Source organism: Aethalodelphis obliquidens, unplaced genomic scaffold, assembly GCF_003676395.1.
Source record: "Aethalodelphis obliquidens isolate GAN/ISIS:26980383/991018 unplaced genomic scaffold, ASM367639v1 scaffold73, whole genome shotgun sequence".
NCBI classification, from domain to species: Eukaryota; Metazoa; Chordata; class Mammalia; order Artiodactyla; family Delphinidae; genus Aethalodelphis; species Aethalodelphis obliquidens.
This window is the reverse complement of record NW_020838017.1, coordinates 5,387,223-5,403,507: the sequence shown is the minus strand read 5'-3', so window position 1 is coordinate 5,403,507 and position 16,285 is coordinate 5,387,223. Positions and strand designations below refer to the sequence as shown.

At 40.8% G+C, this 16,285-nt stretch overlaps 1 protein-coding gene across 19 annotated transcripts in view; it reads left to right on the top strand.

Moving 5' to 3' along the window:
- Positions 1-16,285, top strand: part of ANK3 (ankyrin 3) — a 681,638-nt gene that overhangs the window by 535,514 nt on the left and 129,839 nt on the right. For all 19 annotated transcript variants that reach the window (XM_027091793.1, XM_027091782.1, XM_027091795.1 and 16 more), the window contains 2 exons: positions 5,228-5,425; positions 10,126-10,224. In XM_027091793.1, coding sequence (XP_026947594.1) covers positions 5,228-5,425; positions 10,126-10,224 — 297 coding nt within the window. The remainder of the gene's footprint in view (positions 1-5,227; positions 5,426-10,125; positions 10,225-16,285) is intronic.

The window sequence follows — 16,285 nt, the reverse complement described above, 5'->3', positions numbered from 1 at the left end:
TAGTGTTCTCCTTTAAACTTAGTGTTTAGATCAAATCTCTTGTACACACAAATCAAAGAATTTGGGCTATTCTAAGTTACTTTGGATACTTTCAGAGATGAAAGTTTTCAGGTACTTTCTCCATTTAGAGAGTATGTGATCTTTGAAAGTTATTTCTCTTCAGAACCTTTTTTCCTGTATTTCTCAGTCATCTCCTGCCCCATCATCTTCAGAATTGTACCCAGTGAAACCTACAATTCAAAATCAAGCCCCCAAACTCGCTTTTCATCTAAGAGCAGCTTTTTCCCATAATTTCTAGCCCTGACATTCTTTCTATCATAAAGCCATCCCTTGACTTTTGAAAAAACTTTATTTAAAAAAAAAGGAATAGCAGCATTATTCACAATAGCCAAAGTGTAGAAGCAACCCATGTGTCCATGGAAGCATGAATGGATAAACCAAATGCAGTCTATACACGCAATGGAATATTATTCAGTCTTAAAAAGGAAGGGAATTCTGACACGTGCTATGACATGAATGAACCTCAGAGATACTATGCTGAATGAAATAAGCCATCAAAGGACAAATACTGTATGATTTCCTGTGGAGACACAGTGTAGAATGCTGGTTGCCAGGGGCCGAGTGAAGGAAAGAATGGGGAGTTAGTGTTGAATGGGTAGAGTTTCAGTTTAGAGAGGGATGGTGGTAATGAACAGAGAACATTGTGAATGTACTTCACGCCATTGACTGTACACTTAAATGGTAAGTTTTATGTAATGTATGTTTTACCACAAGTTTTAAAATGAGAAAAATTTACAATGAAATTTAATAGTTGTCCACTTCATTTGTTCATTTCCCTATCCCTTTAAGCCTGGGCCACTTTTCTTCTGTTATAAGTACCCTCAGGCTCATGGCAGGCAACCAGTAAATAATTAATAAGTGAACTATTCATTCCTCACATGAGAGTAATAATTTTGTCATAACTAGTGCTAAGTAGTTTAGAATTGACAAAAGTCATAAATAAGTGAAACAAAATGAGTCCAATCCACCTTTTCATCCACAAATAACTCTGAAAAAGGCCGATAGTTGATATATTTGTAGTTGATTTTCAGCTTCGTATTTGTCCAACAAGACTTCACGGTTCCCAATCTGCAAAACATCTTTGACAAAGAGTCGAAAAGCAGTTCTTTAACAGCCCTTTAGCCTTCAGCATATCTTTTACAGTCAACTGAACACAGGCTTTTCTAAGAGGACATTCATTCACATTCCCATAGTGCAGTTGCCTCCGTAAGAGTCTCTGTATGCCATGTCTGACACATGTCCAACCAGCCCCACTTTCTGAGGCCGTGGTCCTGGTCAGGAGCTTTTTCTAGTCTTTGATCCTGAGCAAAGCCAGTTCTATCAGTTAGGGTTTGGTTCACCTGGTAGAAAAAAGACGTAGCTACGGTGGATTAAACTGATGAGGTTCTGTTTGTTCTCTTGTCATAACCAGTCTGGAGGTAGGCAGGTGTTGTCGCTGGTTCAGTGTTTCCAGAGTGTAAAGAAAATTTCCTGTGATTTTTCTGGGTCTTTCTTCCAGCTCTTGTTGCTCAGGCTGCCAGGTAGTAAAGCAAGTCAGACACAGGTAGCCCACAGGGGGAGCTCTTACTGTTCAGGCAGGCCCCCTTGGAGGGCCTGTCACATATAGGTAGGATGGGTTTTCATAGGGACTAAACTTTTTTAAACAAAATTAAATTTGTTTTGTCATTTTTTTCTGATTTCTTTAAACTGAATAGGACATCGCAAAAGAGGAACAGTGGGTTGGAAGAAGGTAGAAGAGTAATATTTGAAAAGCAGACTGATAAATGTGCCCTCATAACGTGGTATTAAGTACCCTAATCACCAGTAAGATGGATTGAGAAAACACAACATTAAAAAAATAAAGAAAGAAAAAGAAGAAAGAAAGTCAAGACAGCAGGGCATTGCCAGAAGCTCCACCCAGCCATTTCTCCTTACATCTCATTGGCCACTTCTTTCTGCAAGGGAAGCTGGGAAATGTAGTTTTCAGCAGGGCACAACACCAAAGGTTCTTTTATTAAGGAAGGAAGGCGAATGGATATAGGCTAGGCAAATAACCTTCTTTCCTCTAGGGAGGCTACAGCATTTCTGAATTCAGGTAGTGGTGAGAAAGGAGGGACAGAAACTCAACAGAGCTAAGCATGCATATGGATATGACAGACAGCCGTGCTTTCCATGCTACCTCTTCCTTATTCACATCCTTTCTTCTTGGAGTACATGATGCTTTCTTGTTGCCCTTTCTTCCCTTTTGTAGAATTGCGGGCATATTTTCTTACCCACATGTGCCCTAGAAACACGATGTGACTTGAGCTAATGGAAGAGGAAGGAGGGCGCTGAAAAACTAGATGGGCTTCTCTAATCCATTTTAGCCAGATCTATTTCCTGAGGCAGGACACTGTGCTGGAAGGAGGATTGGCTTGAGTTCAGGAATAACCTGGGCACAGGTTGTGGAAGGGTTAGTGAGCCTTAACTTACTAGTTGTCAGATTTCTCTTTCATAAGCTGTACAGTATATCTGTTGGCATGGATCAGTAGAGATTGTGAAGGTTTGGGGGAAAAACATAAAGTACAGTGTAAATATATTACTTTTAATCATTTAAAATTACATCTGCTCTTGTTTTTAATCTTGAAATGCAAAAGGACACATGGCATGCACTTTGTCCTCTACATCAAGAGGAAAAAAGTATTGATTGAGATTATTCTCTAGTTCAGTCTCTCACTACTTTATGTCTCTTCTGATAAATGTATCTGTCTCCTTTTGTATGGCAAGTAAGAATCCTTTAACTTTCTAGAAATTAGAAAGAAGTTAGGAAATTTAGAAAATTTTATCATAGGTCTCAAGATAAACTACTTGTTTCTTATTCGAAATATTTCTTAAGCCTTTCTGAGATGAACTAGCCATTCTAAAATAATACCCTAAATTGTTTTTCCCTTGCTTTATACTTTCCTTTGTATCTCAGGTAAGGAGCTCAGAATAAACCCCTCAGTGATAATGAGTAGCTTGTCTGGAATTGGCATGCATTACACAGATGTCAGAGCTTCTCTGTTTTTTAAGAGTCAGTGATTTCTTGGTGGAATTAAAAGTAATCAAGAGGATTGTCACCTCTCAGAGGATACTGACTTACCTTTAGAGGTTGAGAAGTTCCTGACTGATAAGATGCATGATTAGAAGCTGCTCTGACTTTATCTTGCCTTTACCACTCTAATTAGTTCGTGTTAAGAGTCTTGACTAATCAGGTTTCCTAGCACTGCTTTGTGAATTTCCCCTTTTATGCAGGGGTGGGGATGGTAGTAAAACAGATCACCCCCTCCTGTCGCTCACTGTAGAGTCGGGCTCAATCCAGAGAGCTACATTAGGCTCTGAAGACGATCTCTTTAGGGTGTGTCTGAGCAGAGGGCCAAATGCTTCTGAGGTCAGCTGGGGTTTCCAGATGGCAATAGGTCAAAACTAAAATTAGGAGCGTAAAATCTTCTACCCTGGCCCATCCTGTTCGGCAGAGGCTGGTTTCAGAAGAGTCTAGAAGTGGCATTTGCACTTTCTTCAGTTGATATCCAGCAACCTTAAATCTTCTAGAATCAGATATAGAAAGAATGTTTGTCAAGGGAGCAATGCTGTCACAGTAGAACATACCACTGACATAAACAGGGTTAATTACAGCAGGCTGGTCGACCAGTAGCCCCCCACTGCCCTCTGAGTTGTTTCTGACCCATCCTTATGGCTTGGAAAGATTGTGACTGATCTGTTGTCCAGATTTGGATCATATTCCCAAATCTAAATCCTATTTGTATTTTATAAATTCTAATTATTCTTTTTTCTTTCTCTAAATCCTCTTGTCTGTACCAAAAAAAAAAAAATTCTAGTTTTTCATTGGCATTTTTTATGTAATTAGATTCAGGCCCATGTCAAAATGTAATCTTGCATTCCTCTTAAATGACTGTGAGTCAGGACAGGGTTCCCTAAGGCAGGGGACCTTTTTTCTTAGGACAAGGGCTCCTGAAGCAGCTCATTAACAATTTGTCAAAGGGATTTTTGTTCCTTCCACCTCTGAGCATCAGAAGTCAACCAAGAGAAGGATCCCAGAATGTTCTGAAAGCTCTAGTAAGCTTGACTCAAATCTAAGGATTTGCCAGTCATTGCCCGGCTATAGAGATACAAAGACAAATGTGGCACAGTACTTGCCCTTAACAAATCTGCATTTTAGTAGGAGGAGACAGATATATGAAGAAGAGTGCCACTAAACATCTCTGGGATTTTGACTGGAGTCAGCCAGGTGAGGGGCAGGTATAAGAGTGGAAGGGGAGGGGCTTCCCTGGTGGCACAGTGGTTGAGAGTCTGCCTGCCGATGCAGGAGACACGGGTTCGTGCCCCGGTCTGGGAAGATCCCACATGCCGCGGAGCGGCTGGGCCCGTGAGCCATGACCGCTGAGCCTGCACGTCCGGAGCCTGTGCTCCGCAACGGGAGAGGCCACAACCGTGAGAGGCCCGCGTACCGCAAAAAAAAAAAAAGAGTGGAAGGGGAGGTGAAACACTTCATGGGGGTGTGACCCTTGAGCTGAACCTTCAAATGAAAGATGCTGGTCCCAAGGGCATGTTGGAGAAAAGCATTCTTGGTAGAGTAAGGCAAGACAGAAACATGAGCCATATGTTGTTTGGGGACCAGTCTAGCTGAAGCATGACTGGAGTTTCATAAAAGAGGCAATCAGAATGGCAAATGGGAGTAGATTACAGTATCTTGACTACCATGAAAATTAAAAATTTCCACTTGTAAGCAATAGGCTAGTAAAGGGATTTTAAAGGTTGACTAATGGCTCTGAACCTGCCCCGGTGGTACCATTTGTTTGTTTCCTAGTTGGGTTTCCTCTCATTCCTGATATATAAGGCAAGTAATTATTGAGCACCTACTAACACAACTACCTGTGCTAGGGAGCTACCATCCATTTGTAAAACCACTGGTACTCTGACTCTTTTGCATTACACTCTCTATAGTACGTTTCCCCTATTTAGGAAAGTGGGAGGTATGAGGGCACTATGTTACTAGCACTTCTTGATTCCTCAGTGTTTGCTTACTTGCTAATGATTTTTTTAAACCATCAAAGAAAATCACTAGAAAGGGAAGCATACTATTTGAAAATGCACTGCACACATTTTTATCTTGTGACTGGGCATGTGACCAAGTGATTTCTGTTGACAGAATGGTTATACACCACTGCACATTGCTGCCAAAAAGAACCAGATGGACATAGCGACAACTCTGCTGGAATATGGTGCTGATGCAAACGCAGTTACCCGGCAAGGAATTGCTTCTGTCCATCTTGCAGCTCAGGAAGGACATGTGGACATGGTGTCACTGCTCCTCAGCAGGAATGCTAACGTGAACCTGAGCAATAAGGTAACCTTTTTTCTTTTCCTCTGCGAAGCATCCAGCGCAACAAAACCTCACCTTCAAAAGATCGCTAAGAAGTCATGAAAAATTCAGGTCAAATAGAGAGTGCAAAGTGTAGTATGCACAAAAGTATGTACCAACATGTCATTTATCGTAGGAAGACCTTGAAAACAATCCGTTTAAACAATAAGAGAATCAATGTTAAGTCAATAACTGCAAAGTCATACTGGTGAGTAACAGAGCCATAAACATGAGGTCCACAAAATTGTTCTAGTAACGTGAAGTTTTGTTATAATGTAAAGTCAAAGGGCAACCAGAACATAGTAAATAAGAAGTTGTAGGTTGTAAATAAAAAGTTGTAAGTTGATCTATGCCACAGACATTTGAGGGGTACCTACTGCCTGTCCCAGTTTTAAGTCCTAGGTTATAAAAAGAAACTGGAAACAGGTCTGCCTTCAGAGAGTTCATTTTAATAACAGAAATTTAGAGTAGCTGTCTTACTCCATAGATCAAAAGGTTAGTCTCTGTAGGTAAACTGGCAGTGCCAGGGAACTTTTTAAATCTCTGTTCCCAGACGTCTTCAGACTCCCCTGACCTCACATTCGACATCCCCATGGTTAGTGAAGAGCTCTGTGAAAGTCCAGCCCACAGTTACCCAGAGACATGTTAAGGAGGTCACTGCCTCCACTGTGTATAGCAGAGAATTTGGGTTTGCTGACCTGCTTATTAATACCTGAGTCTGAGATCTGCCCAAAATACAAGACAGATATTCCTTAGTCTTCAGATTTAAAAAAACCTGCAAGAGTGTCCCCAAATTCCCAATAATCCAAACTCCCTGTTATTTAGCTTCTCCTCTACAGGGTGGTGATGGCACAGCTATGACATTTCTCAGCCATAGCTCAGATATTGGAGTAGAGTTTCAAGATAGCAGTAGTTTTATGGCAATGAATAATAAATAGTTTAAATATTTTAATATATGTGGCCTGTGTTTTGTGATCACAGAGGCTTTGAATTTCCTGGGTATGAATCCGAAATCTGACTCCTACTTGACGTGTAACTTGATTGGACAAGTTATGTGACATCTCTGAGCCTCACTTTCATTCTCTAATAAACAAAGACAACAGTCTTTACTTCCCAGAAATGTCAGGAAGATGACTAACATTCAGGACCTTCTTCTAAGTGGAAAAAGAATAGTTGTCTTAATTTTAGACTTTCCACAGTTTGGGGAAAAGGTTACTCTGCACTAATCTGAATTCCCAAGGTGGTAATTTAACAAATTCTATGAACCAAAAGACATACGTAAAAGAATAGGAAAACCTTTTTTCAGTTTTAGTATCTTGAAAATCCTTTGTGATCATTGCAAACCAAACACAATTTTCTTTTTTTTTTCTCGTGTACTGATTTGCTTTTCTCATATCTTTCTTTTTAAACATCCCTTTGGAATGTATGCCTCGGCATTAATGGGAATCACGAAGCAATTTCAAGTAGTCATTATAATCAGGATTTGTTTGAGCTGTTGTATTTCTAAGGTTCATACACTAATATATAGACCAGCCTTATAATAGTTTGCTGGAAAATTCAACCTGTCTTAATGAGATGGAGGACGTGGCCTTCTCAAATTGAAGCACATTCTGGCATCCATCAGTGTATTTATTCTCAGGAGCCCAGAATATTATATCTCATTAATTCTCCCAGAGACAATACAAACCTGAACAATTGGTTAACAGGTGAACATTTTCTATAGGTCTGACACCAAAGTACTGTGTAATAAACATTTTTTTTCCTTTAAATTCCTTTAGCTAACCCGTGGCAATATACGTATTTAGCCTTGAATCCACCTTAAAATCATTTTTAAAAAATTTAGGCTGAGAACACTTCAGAAAGAATTTCCCAGTGTCTGCTTCGGTAGGCTAGATCAGCCGAGGGAATTCTGAGGACCAAAAGACATAGCAAAGGAAGAAAGCCTGGAAATGCCCAGCCACCTTCCTGACAAACTCTACATGAGCAAATATATCACCAAGGAAATTCCCATTAGCACACTGCACTTAAGGAACTTTCAAGCACTTCACAGTACCTAGAAATGGTCTAATAAGAAGGCATTTGTAAGTCTTTGCTTCCTTTCTCAGGAGTCATTTTCTGTATCAAGTATTAAATAAGTTCCAGTGTGAAAACAGAAAATCCGCAGAGCTCTATTCAATAAGGACTCTGACAGGTTTTCTGTCCATGTTTCCTGAGCTGCCAGAGTTTTAAACATCAGTTACTCTCCCTCCACCCCTTCCCCCTTCCCCATCCCGCTTCCCCATTTCACACTTGCTAAACAATGAATATTAAAAGAAAGATTTAGCTTTCGTGAAAAGTATGATTGAACCAAACACTTGATGGTTTTCACTTATTTCTCTTCCTGCTATTCACCAGCAGTTCCCGGGTTTTTAAGAAAAAGAGCCCATGAACCTACGTTCCTGCCGAAGTACTAGCGTTTGATCTGGTGCAATTTTGCTTTTGACGTTCCCACTTTCCCACACGAATTCTGCAGACCACAAGTAGCTGTATTTCTTTACACAGCCAATAGAATACGAAGCAGAGCTGTTGCTCTTCCAAGTTGGTGGTGTTCTCTCTGTGCCCAATAAATGCCACTTTTAAAATGAGCCAATGCTCAAAACCTTTATCAAAGGTTAACAGATAACTTCTGAACTCACACAGGGCTGTTTTAACCATCACATTTTGTTTTTTAAATCACGAATGTAAAAATAATTTTTTCTTCATGTAATTTATACTATGTTACCGAAAGATGCTTGCTTTTTCCTCTGACTCAGTCGATTAGTGGGTGGATTAAACGCTAGATACTCGACTGGTTATACAAGGATTAAAGGTACAGTAGTTGCCTCAAGAAGCTCACGGTGGTTTGAGGAATACAGACGAGAAGAGAGTTTAAATGCGGGATTATGATGCTCTCGACAGAACTGAGCACGCAGGTGGTTCGCACATAAATAATAACAGTGAAGCCTTTTTCGAGACCAAGGGAGAGAGAGGGAAGCCCAGGAAAGCTGGAGGTGACTCCAGGCCAAAGGTAGAGTGGACAGCACGAATGTCCACGGGGGAAGGCGAGAAAGTAGGGCACCAGCCACAGTACATTCCCCCAGCTGTGCTGAGAACCACTCAGTAAAGTTCTTCAGAAGGTTTGGAAAGTCTCAAACTTAGACTAGGGGATTGTGACACTTTTACAGAATGTTACAGCTGCAAATATCTATTGCCTCTAAAGTGGAACGTGGAACATTGTTCTATGATTATGTCAGTGTTTGGGTGGTGGCAGTTTTGGCCCCAGGCTTATTTTTCTTGGATTTCAAGTGAAGGCACCAGTCCTCCTTTTCCTGTTTCCCCTTTTATACAGTTTGGGTGAGCTTCTTCCAAAAGTCTGTAAAGAGTATTAGAAAGTCAAGAATGAATGACTCTTCCTGAGTCCTGTCATTAGTTTGATGGAATAGCAGCTCCTAAATGAATACTGTTCAGCATCTCGAGGGTTCTGTGCCCTTCCTGGTGCTGCTTTTGGTTCACGCCTTTCCTCTGACAAATAGGACAGGTTGATGGCCTTGCTACGCAGATGCAGAGGAGGAGAAAGAGGCCGTTAGGACTCAGGACATTAACTTGTATGCTCATAATGGTGAAAGAAAAGAATCTGGACGCACTTACACCAGCTTACGTTCTCTTAAATGTTATTTATGAAAAATGCAGCTACAGAGGATTTTTAAACCAGGGTGCAGTCTTGGTGGTTCTTTTCTCGGCCATTGGGATAACCACATAGCCTGTCCATTCTGTGGTAGAGTCAGTTTCAAGTATCTGGTCTCATTAAATGACCTGGAAATTTTCACGAGATAGCCTTCATATTACATTCTCATGAGACAGCATTTATATAACATTTCACAGACCATTTTTCCTACCCAGAAGCAACATAAAGAAAATATTTGTCAGCCTTGGGTATTAATATTTAATGGAGAAAATGATATCATCATATGTCAGTATTCAATTTATAAACAGTTTTTATTTTAATAAATTTTTCTAAAGCTAGTCATGCGTTGGTAGTGCGTTAGAACTCTTGCATAATTTTGTAAAAAAATAAAAAGACTCTATTTTAAAAAAGTGAACACTGAAATACATAAGAGGAAAATGATATAATGTCTGGGATTTGCTTTAAAATACTTCCGCAAAGCAAAGAACAAACAGGATGAAGCAAACGGAGGAAAACCTTGATAATTGCTGCATCTGTGATCAGTACACAAGGTTCAGCCCATTCCCTCCACTTTTGAGGATGTTTGAAATTTTTCATTAAGCCTGCAGATAACCATGTTGTCACATGCTAGTATATAAACTTACTCTATAGAATTTTTTTTTTTTTTTGCGGTACGCGGGCCTCTCACTGTTGTGGCCTCTCCCGTTGCGGAGCACAGGCTCCAGACGCGCAGGCTCAGCAGCCATGGCTCACGGGCCCAGCCGCTCCGCGGCACGTGGGATCTTCCCTGACTGGGGCACGAACCCGTGTCCCCTGCATCGGCAGGCGGACCCTCAACCACTGCGCCACCAGGGAAGCCCCTATAGAATTTTTTAAACATAGAAATTGTAGACCTACTCTTCTTGAAGTCCTAAATTGTTTCTACAGCACGCCTGTGTGTCCTCCATCCCTCCTGTGAGATGACCACTTTCATCTTTTGCAGAGTGGCCTGACCCCACTCCATCTGGCTGCTCAAGAAGACAGAGTGAATGTGGCCGAAGTCCTAGTAAACCAGGGGGCACACGTGGACGTCCAGACAAAGGTACACAAAAAGATGGTGCCCATCCAGAGTGTCATTGTGACTCCTTGTATGGAACAAGTACAATTCTCTAGGGGCAAAAATAAATCTTCCGTCATATCTTTTGTACTCGTTATTTCAAACGTGTATCTGTACAAGGGACACCAGTGTCTCTGGTTGTGGTGTCCCAGGTGCTTTGACCTTTACTGGCCTGAATACTTATGTAGCTGCATATTGCTGCCTCCTGTGTTAATGCAGTTTATTAATCCTTGTTACAACACATCTGCCCATCAAGGGCAGAGTGTGAAAGCTTGTACCTTTTTTAATTTTTGTGACTGAGTTTTAAGAAATGCATACTGAAAAAGTTGTCGAGGATACATTAAGTTTTATTCAACTACTACTCACTTGCTAAATTTCTTATGGTGTATATGATCGCTAGCAACTCCTTCCCTCTCTCAGCCAAAATAGTTATCTTTTCAAAAAGAAATTTCTGATTAATCTCATAGAATGCCACCATTTCAAACTCACATAAGACGAATGGGTGTTTTGTGTCATCATCAAAGATAGGACTTCATATCAGTCTTTCTCTGGGTATTTTCTTTCAGCACTTAATTTTGTTACTCTTCATATCAAACTTGTATCTACTTCAAAATGTAACTTTGTTTCTGTGTGTCATATTTTTGACACAAAAATGAATGCTTGTTACCTATTATACTGTGAATACGAACATTTCTGTGTATAATATAGATGGATTCTGAGGTGTGTGGACAGATATTGAAGATATTAATAACATAGAAGGGTCACCAGGAATTAGCCAGGTAAAAAGATACTGCAGACGCCAGAATCAGGCTGGATTTACGGGACGAGCACAGGAGGCAGCCCTGAGTAGACTACACCCTTTGCACCGTGTTCTGACCCTCTAGGGCTGTGGCTTCTCCACCCATACTGCATTCTATGAGAAAGAATCTGCCCAAAAGAGACGTGACCAGGCAAGATCCTTTATGCTTTTTAAACTCTGTATTAAAATAGTGAAGCAAATATAATGGTCCCTGGCTGGGGTAGTCTTAGATAGAGCTGTGACCCAGGTAGCCTCCCTCACTCCCGTTTCTGAAATGCCTCGTGCCCTTCAAGTCCCCATGGCCTCTTTGGTAGCCTGAGTGCCCAGTTCCCTCTATTCTGTTTCTTTCCAAATTTTTCATTCTAAAAGAACGCCTTAGCCCCGAATGCCTTCCTAGATAGCTGAATGTTTAACAGAGAAACGAGTAAAGGCAACAGTAGTGGCTGAATGGTTTCTTGTTACTTTCCATGAAAATACAAGCATTTTTCAACCTGAAAAGCTCAGACTGGATTTAGCTTATATTCTTTACTGTGCTTGTACACTTTCATCAGAAAAGAAATCTTTACTTTAGAAATTTGCAACTTCATGGTAAATAGATTCACCCTGTGTTGTTCTGTTGACACACACACACACATACACACACGGACTTATAAACATTTTATTTGGTTCCCTCTCCCTTTATAAATTAAAAATTTGAGAAGGCAATAACAGGGTTCTGTTTCTCAGTACTTTTTATCTCAACACATCCAACATATACACCAGCAAAATTCAGTCAGGGATTAAGGCAGTGATTCTCAAGGGCAGGTTGGGAGGAGAAGAAATGGTGCCGTGAGCCTTCTGTTCTAGATTTGCAAAAGCAACCCCACGGTTTAAGAGTATTGGGTCTCCACCAGGGTTTCTTTCTAACCCTGTCCAACTCAGGTCACAGTCGGTAATCATTTTTGTACTCAGTATAATATTTCTGAAGCATGTACCTTTTCCTGCCCTTTACAAGTGATGTAGTTCAGAAAGCATTTCTCTGTCTCTTAAAAAAATTAGAGACAAAAAAAATCACTCTCTCATCCTTTTTCTTCTCAGCAAAGATCACAGCACCAAAAAGAAGTGAGGCTATGATTGTCCCGTAGTTGAGTAGAGCAGGCGTGCAAAGAGATGGGTTGCTTGGATTTGCTTCCTAGCCTTGTAAATAAGGAGTTGATTGTATCCCATGAGCTTCCAAATTCTTCCTGGTAAAGATGACATCCCCAAGCAGCCGACAGGTAGAATGTATGGTACCATTTGAGTCACTGGCTTCAATTTTAAAATAGTAATAATTAAATTATCAGGAGCTCTTTTCTCTTGTGGGGAAGAGACCAGAACATCCTGGTAACAGCCGTGCAGCCTTCCCACTGGCCTGCTGACCCACCATATCTCCACCTCACTTTGTATTTGAAGTTCACCAAATCAGTTCAGACTAAATTGTGCGGCTGGCCACGGGGTCTAATGCTCAGTGTCGTACAGCTGAAATGAAGCCACTTCTTTTGCTTTTTTTTTTTTTTTTTTTTTTGCGGTACGCAGGCCTCTCACCGCTGTGGCCTCTCCCGTTGCGGAGCACAGGCTCCGGACGCGCAGGCTCAGCGGCCATGGCTCACGGGCCCAGCCACTCCGCGGCACGTGGGATCTTCCCAGACTGGGGCTCGAACCCGCGTCCCCTGCATCGGCAGGCGGACTCTCAACCACTGCGCCACCAGGGAAGCCCTGTTTTGCTTTTTAAAAGGAGAATCTCTGGAAGCATTTTATTTAGACCACCCCAAAGCACACCAAAGCACTGATTCTCGGAGGTACTGATTAGCAAGTAAATAGTTAAATTAGCTTTCTTTTAACGTGTGTAAAATCATGAAAAATGTTTATTTGATACATAGTCATTTCACATTTGTTTCTAGAGCTCTTTCTAGTTGTTCGATTCTTACCTGAGTGATACGTTCCTTGTCCTCACAGAATTCACAGTCTAGAGAGGGAGACACAACGATAAAAATGTAATAATAATAGCAAAACTTACTACTCATTTTCTCTGTGTCAGATACTGTTCTAAGCATTTACCCTTATTAATTTGTTGAATCCTTATGACTATCTTATAAGGTTGATAAAATTAGTATCCTATTCTACAGAAACTGAGGCACAGAAAAGGAATTGCTCATGTAAGGTAACATAGCTAGCTGGTCCAAAGCCTGATTTTGACCCCATGTATAAATAAATAAATTTAGAGTTATTGGCGTTAACTGAGTTATTTACAAAGTTGGGAGTATAGAAGGGGTCTGTAGCTGGTTCAGCATCACAGGAACATGAGAAAAAATTGGGGGCACGCCCCAAGATACTGCTAGATAATTAAGATGATCTCAGAGGACCTTGATGTGCCATGCTTAAGTTTTTAATCCAGTTTGTACTGGGAAGCCTTGAGAGGTTGTAAACAGAAGATGATAAATCAGATATCTGGTTTAGAAAGATCCTAGGAGACAATGCAAAGAACAAGTTGGTAAAAGAGCTTGGAGCAGGGACCGTTAGAAGGCAATTGCTGAGGTCCAGATGAAGAATAGAGAAGGCCTCAAGTAAGGGGCAGATGGGATGTTGGTAAACAAGAGAGAAATTGAAGAAATACTTAACAAGTACAAACAATAAGACTTGAGACCATGTGTATATAGGGACTAAGGAAAAGTGAGAAATTCAGGACGAATCTGAGGATGTGGCCCTGTAACCAGGTGATCACAAGTTCCATTCAGTGAGACAGGAAGTGAAGGAGAAGAAGCTGGTTGGAGAAACAGCACCATGAGTTCTGTATTGGGTGTGTTGAGTCTTACATGACCTAGGGGCTCTCTAGGTAGAGACAGCTAGTAAATGACTAAAGCTTTGGTCTGGGATACAGGAGGGGCATCTGGACTAAAGATACCGATTTGGACGTGGTCAGAATAAATGCATCTGTTGAAATTGTGAATGTGGACGTGATCATTGAGGAACAGTGTGGAGGAAATCAAAGACAAAATCCCTAGGATCAACGATATTTTAAAGTGGATGGAGGAGGTGGAAGGAAGCAGGCCTGACTGAGGGCAGGAGGGAAATCAGGAAAGAATATGACATGGATGCCAAGTAACTGAAGACTGTCAAGGAGAGTGTGACACAGAAGAGAAAACACTAAAACACGTGCACTGGAGTGGCACCGGGGTTATTAGAAGGCAGTTTCACTGGAGTAGTGGAGATGGTGAGATATGGGGAAAATGGAAGGGAATGGTGAATAAAAATGAGGTTTTTTTCAAGAAGCTTTAAGAGAATATAGACCCAGGAAAGGAGAGAAATATTTGAAAGGAGTGATTATTGTTTCCAAGTTTGGAAGTATGGCTGTATGTTAGTAGGCTAAGAGGAAGGTGCCAGTAGAAAGAGAAATGGTCAAAGAAGTTATAAGGGATGTCAGAAGTGGGATAGACTGGGTTAGGGATGGAGATGACAATTGCCTTATTTTTCTTCCATCATGACGGAAATACCCTTTCATAATCTTTGACTCTCCTGTAGTCCCTGAGAGGATCTTTGTTTTGTTTTCCATTTTAACCCCACACTAATTTTGGAGGTGAACCATAAAGTAAAAAAATTACAGGAGAAATTTTTTCAACCTTTTTTCCCTTTTTAGCATGCTAAGACGTTCAGCTGTAGCACCTTCAGGAAATGAGATACTGAGAGTTTATTTTCAGAGTTTGTTTTCTAAAGGAAAAATCTCTGTTACTAAATGCGACTTTTCAATCTCAATCAGTTTTATTGAAGTAAAATTATGAAAAAGCTATTTATAGAAATATCTTACAGACTGCCATATTATTAAGTAATATTTAGTGTAACATGTGACAAGAGAAAGGTATTCCCTAAAACAATAGTATCAACATAAAAAAATTTGAAAACAAAAAATTTAACTGAAATAAAATCAGGGAGTAATTGTAGTTGTGAGTGGGTGTGTTCACTGAGGAAGACTATGACAAGTGCAAGGAAGGCCAAAGATAGACTCGAGAGAGCACAGGTTTAGGAGGTGAGGAAATAGTGTGGATTTCCTGCTCCCGCTTTCTCAAACCATGTTGCTTAGGGAGGCACCCAACTACTGCTCAGTAAGATCTTATGCTCACGTACCATAGATCAGAAACGGCAGCCTGAATATTCCATCTGTACCTGTTTGCTCTTCCTACACAAATACACCCTTTCAGTATTGCCTAAAGAAGGTGACTTAACTTCAGCTTGTAATGATGGTATAAGTAGTCAACAGTGAAAAAAGAAAGCAAAGACTGCTCAGTTATCTGAACTATGACTCCCTTAGTTATTAAAGAAAGAAGAGTTGGTCTTTCCAAAATGTATTGCCACTAGTTGAAGGGAATTTCCCAAATCACATCTCTCTGGGCATGTGCAAGGTGCCATTTACCATGGGAACTTTGTGGCCCTCAATGAATGGAAGAGCCCCAATTTTGGTTTCTCTGGATGAAAACTAAATCTTCCTGGTATGCATGTGTATTTTTAATAAAATACTGTAGTATTTGTGGAGCAGCAAGAAGACCAATGTCTTAGAGCAGCGTGAACAAGGGAGAGACTCGTAGGAGACGAGCTCAGAGATGTAATAGATGGGAGGCAGAGAGCAGGGTCCAGACCAACCGTGTCCTAACAGTCCACTGTAATGACTTAGGGTTTTACTAGGAGTGACAGTGAAGCTATGAGGATGAGAAGAAACTGTACATTAAGGTACTTAGAATAATTCAATTTCTTTTAAAAATCTGATCAATACAGTAGCACAGTAGCCATTGGAAAGTGTTGCATCATTGCTTAGGCATGTTGACCAGAAACTTGAAGAGTTCCTTAATGTTTAAAATTTTAAAATATTTTCTGTAATCTTTTGGTTTGGGATCAGTCCTCTGCCACTAACACTGGGAATAATGTTACTTCAGTCGATTAAGCTAATTGTACTGAGAACTGGTAGGAGAAAACTGTTTTCATGCCTCCCTCCCTAAGCAGCATTCTGATTCCTAACACAGTATCCTGAGTTCCTCAGTACCAAGAAAGAACCCTGCAAAGCAGGCAGGTGAATTCTGGTCCCCAAAATGGGATACCCTTCATCGTGCATGAAGCAGCTTTAGGGGTCCTAAGTCAGACTCATATACATGTGGTTACGGTGAGCTTATCAGCAGGGTCTGGTCAGTGTGGCTGCACTTACAGTTCAGGTCATGGAATAGAATCTAACCAGAGTCAGTTCTT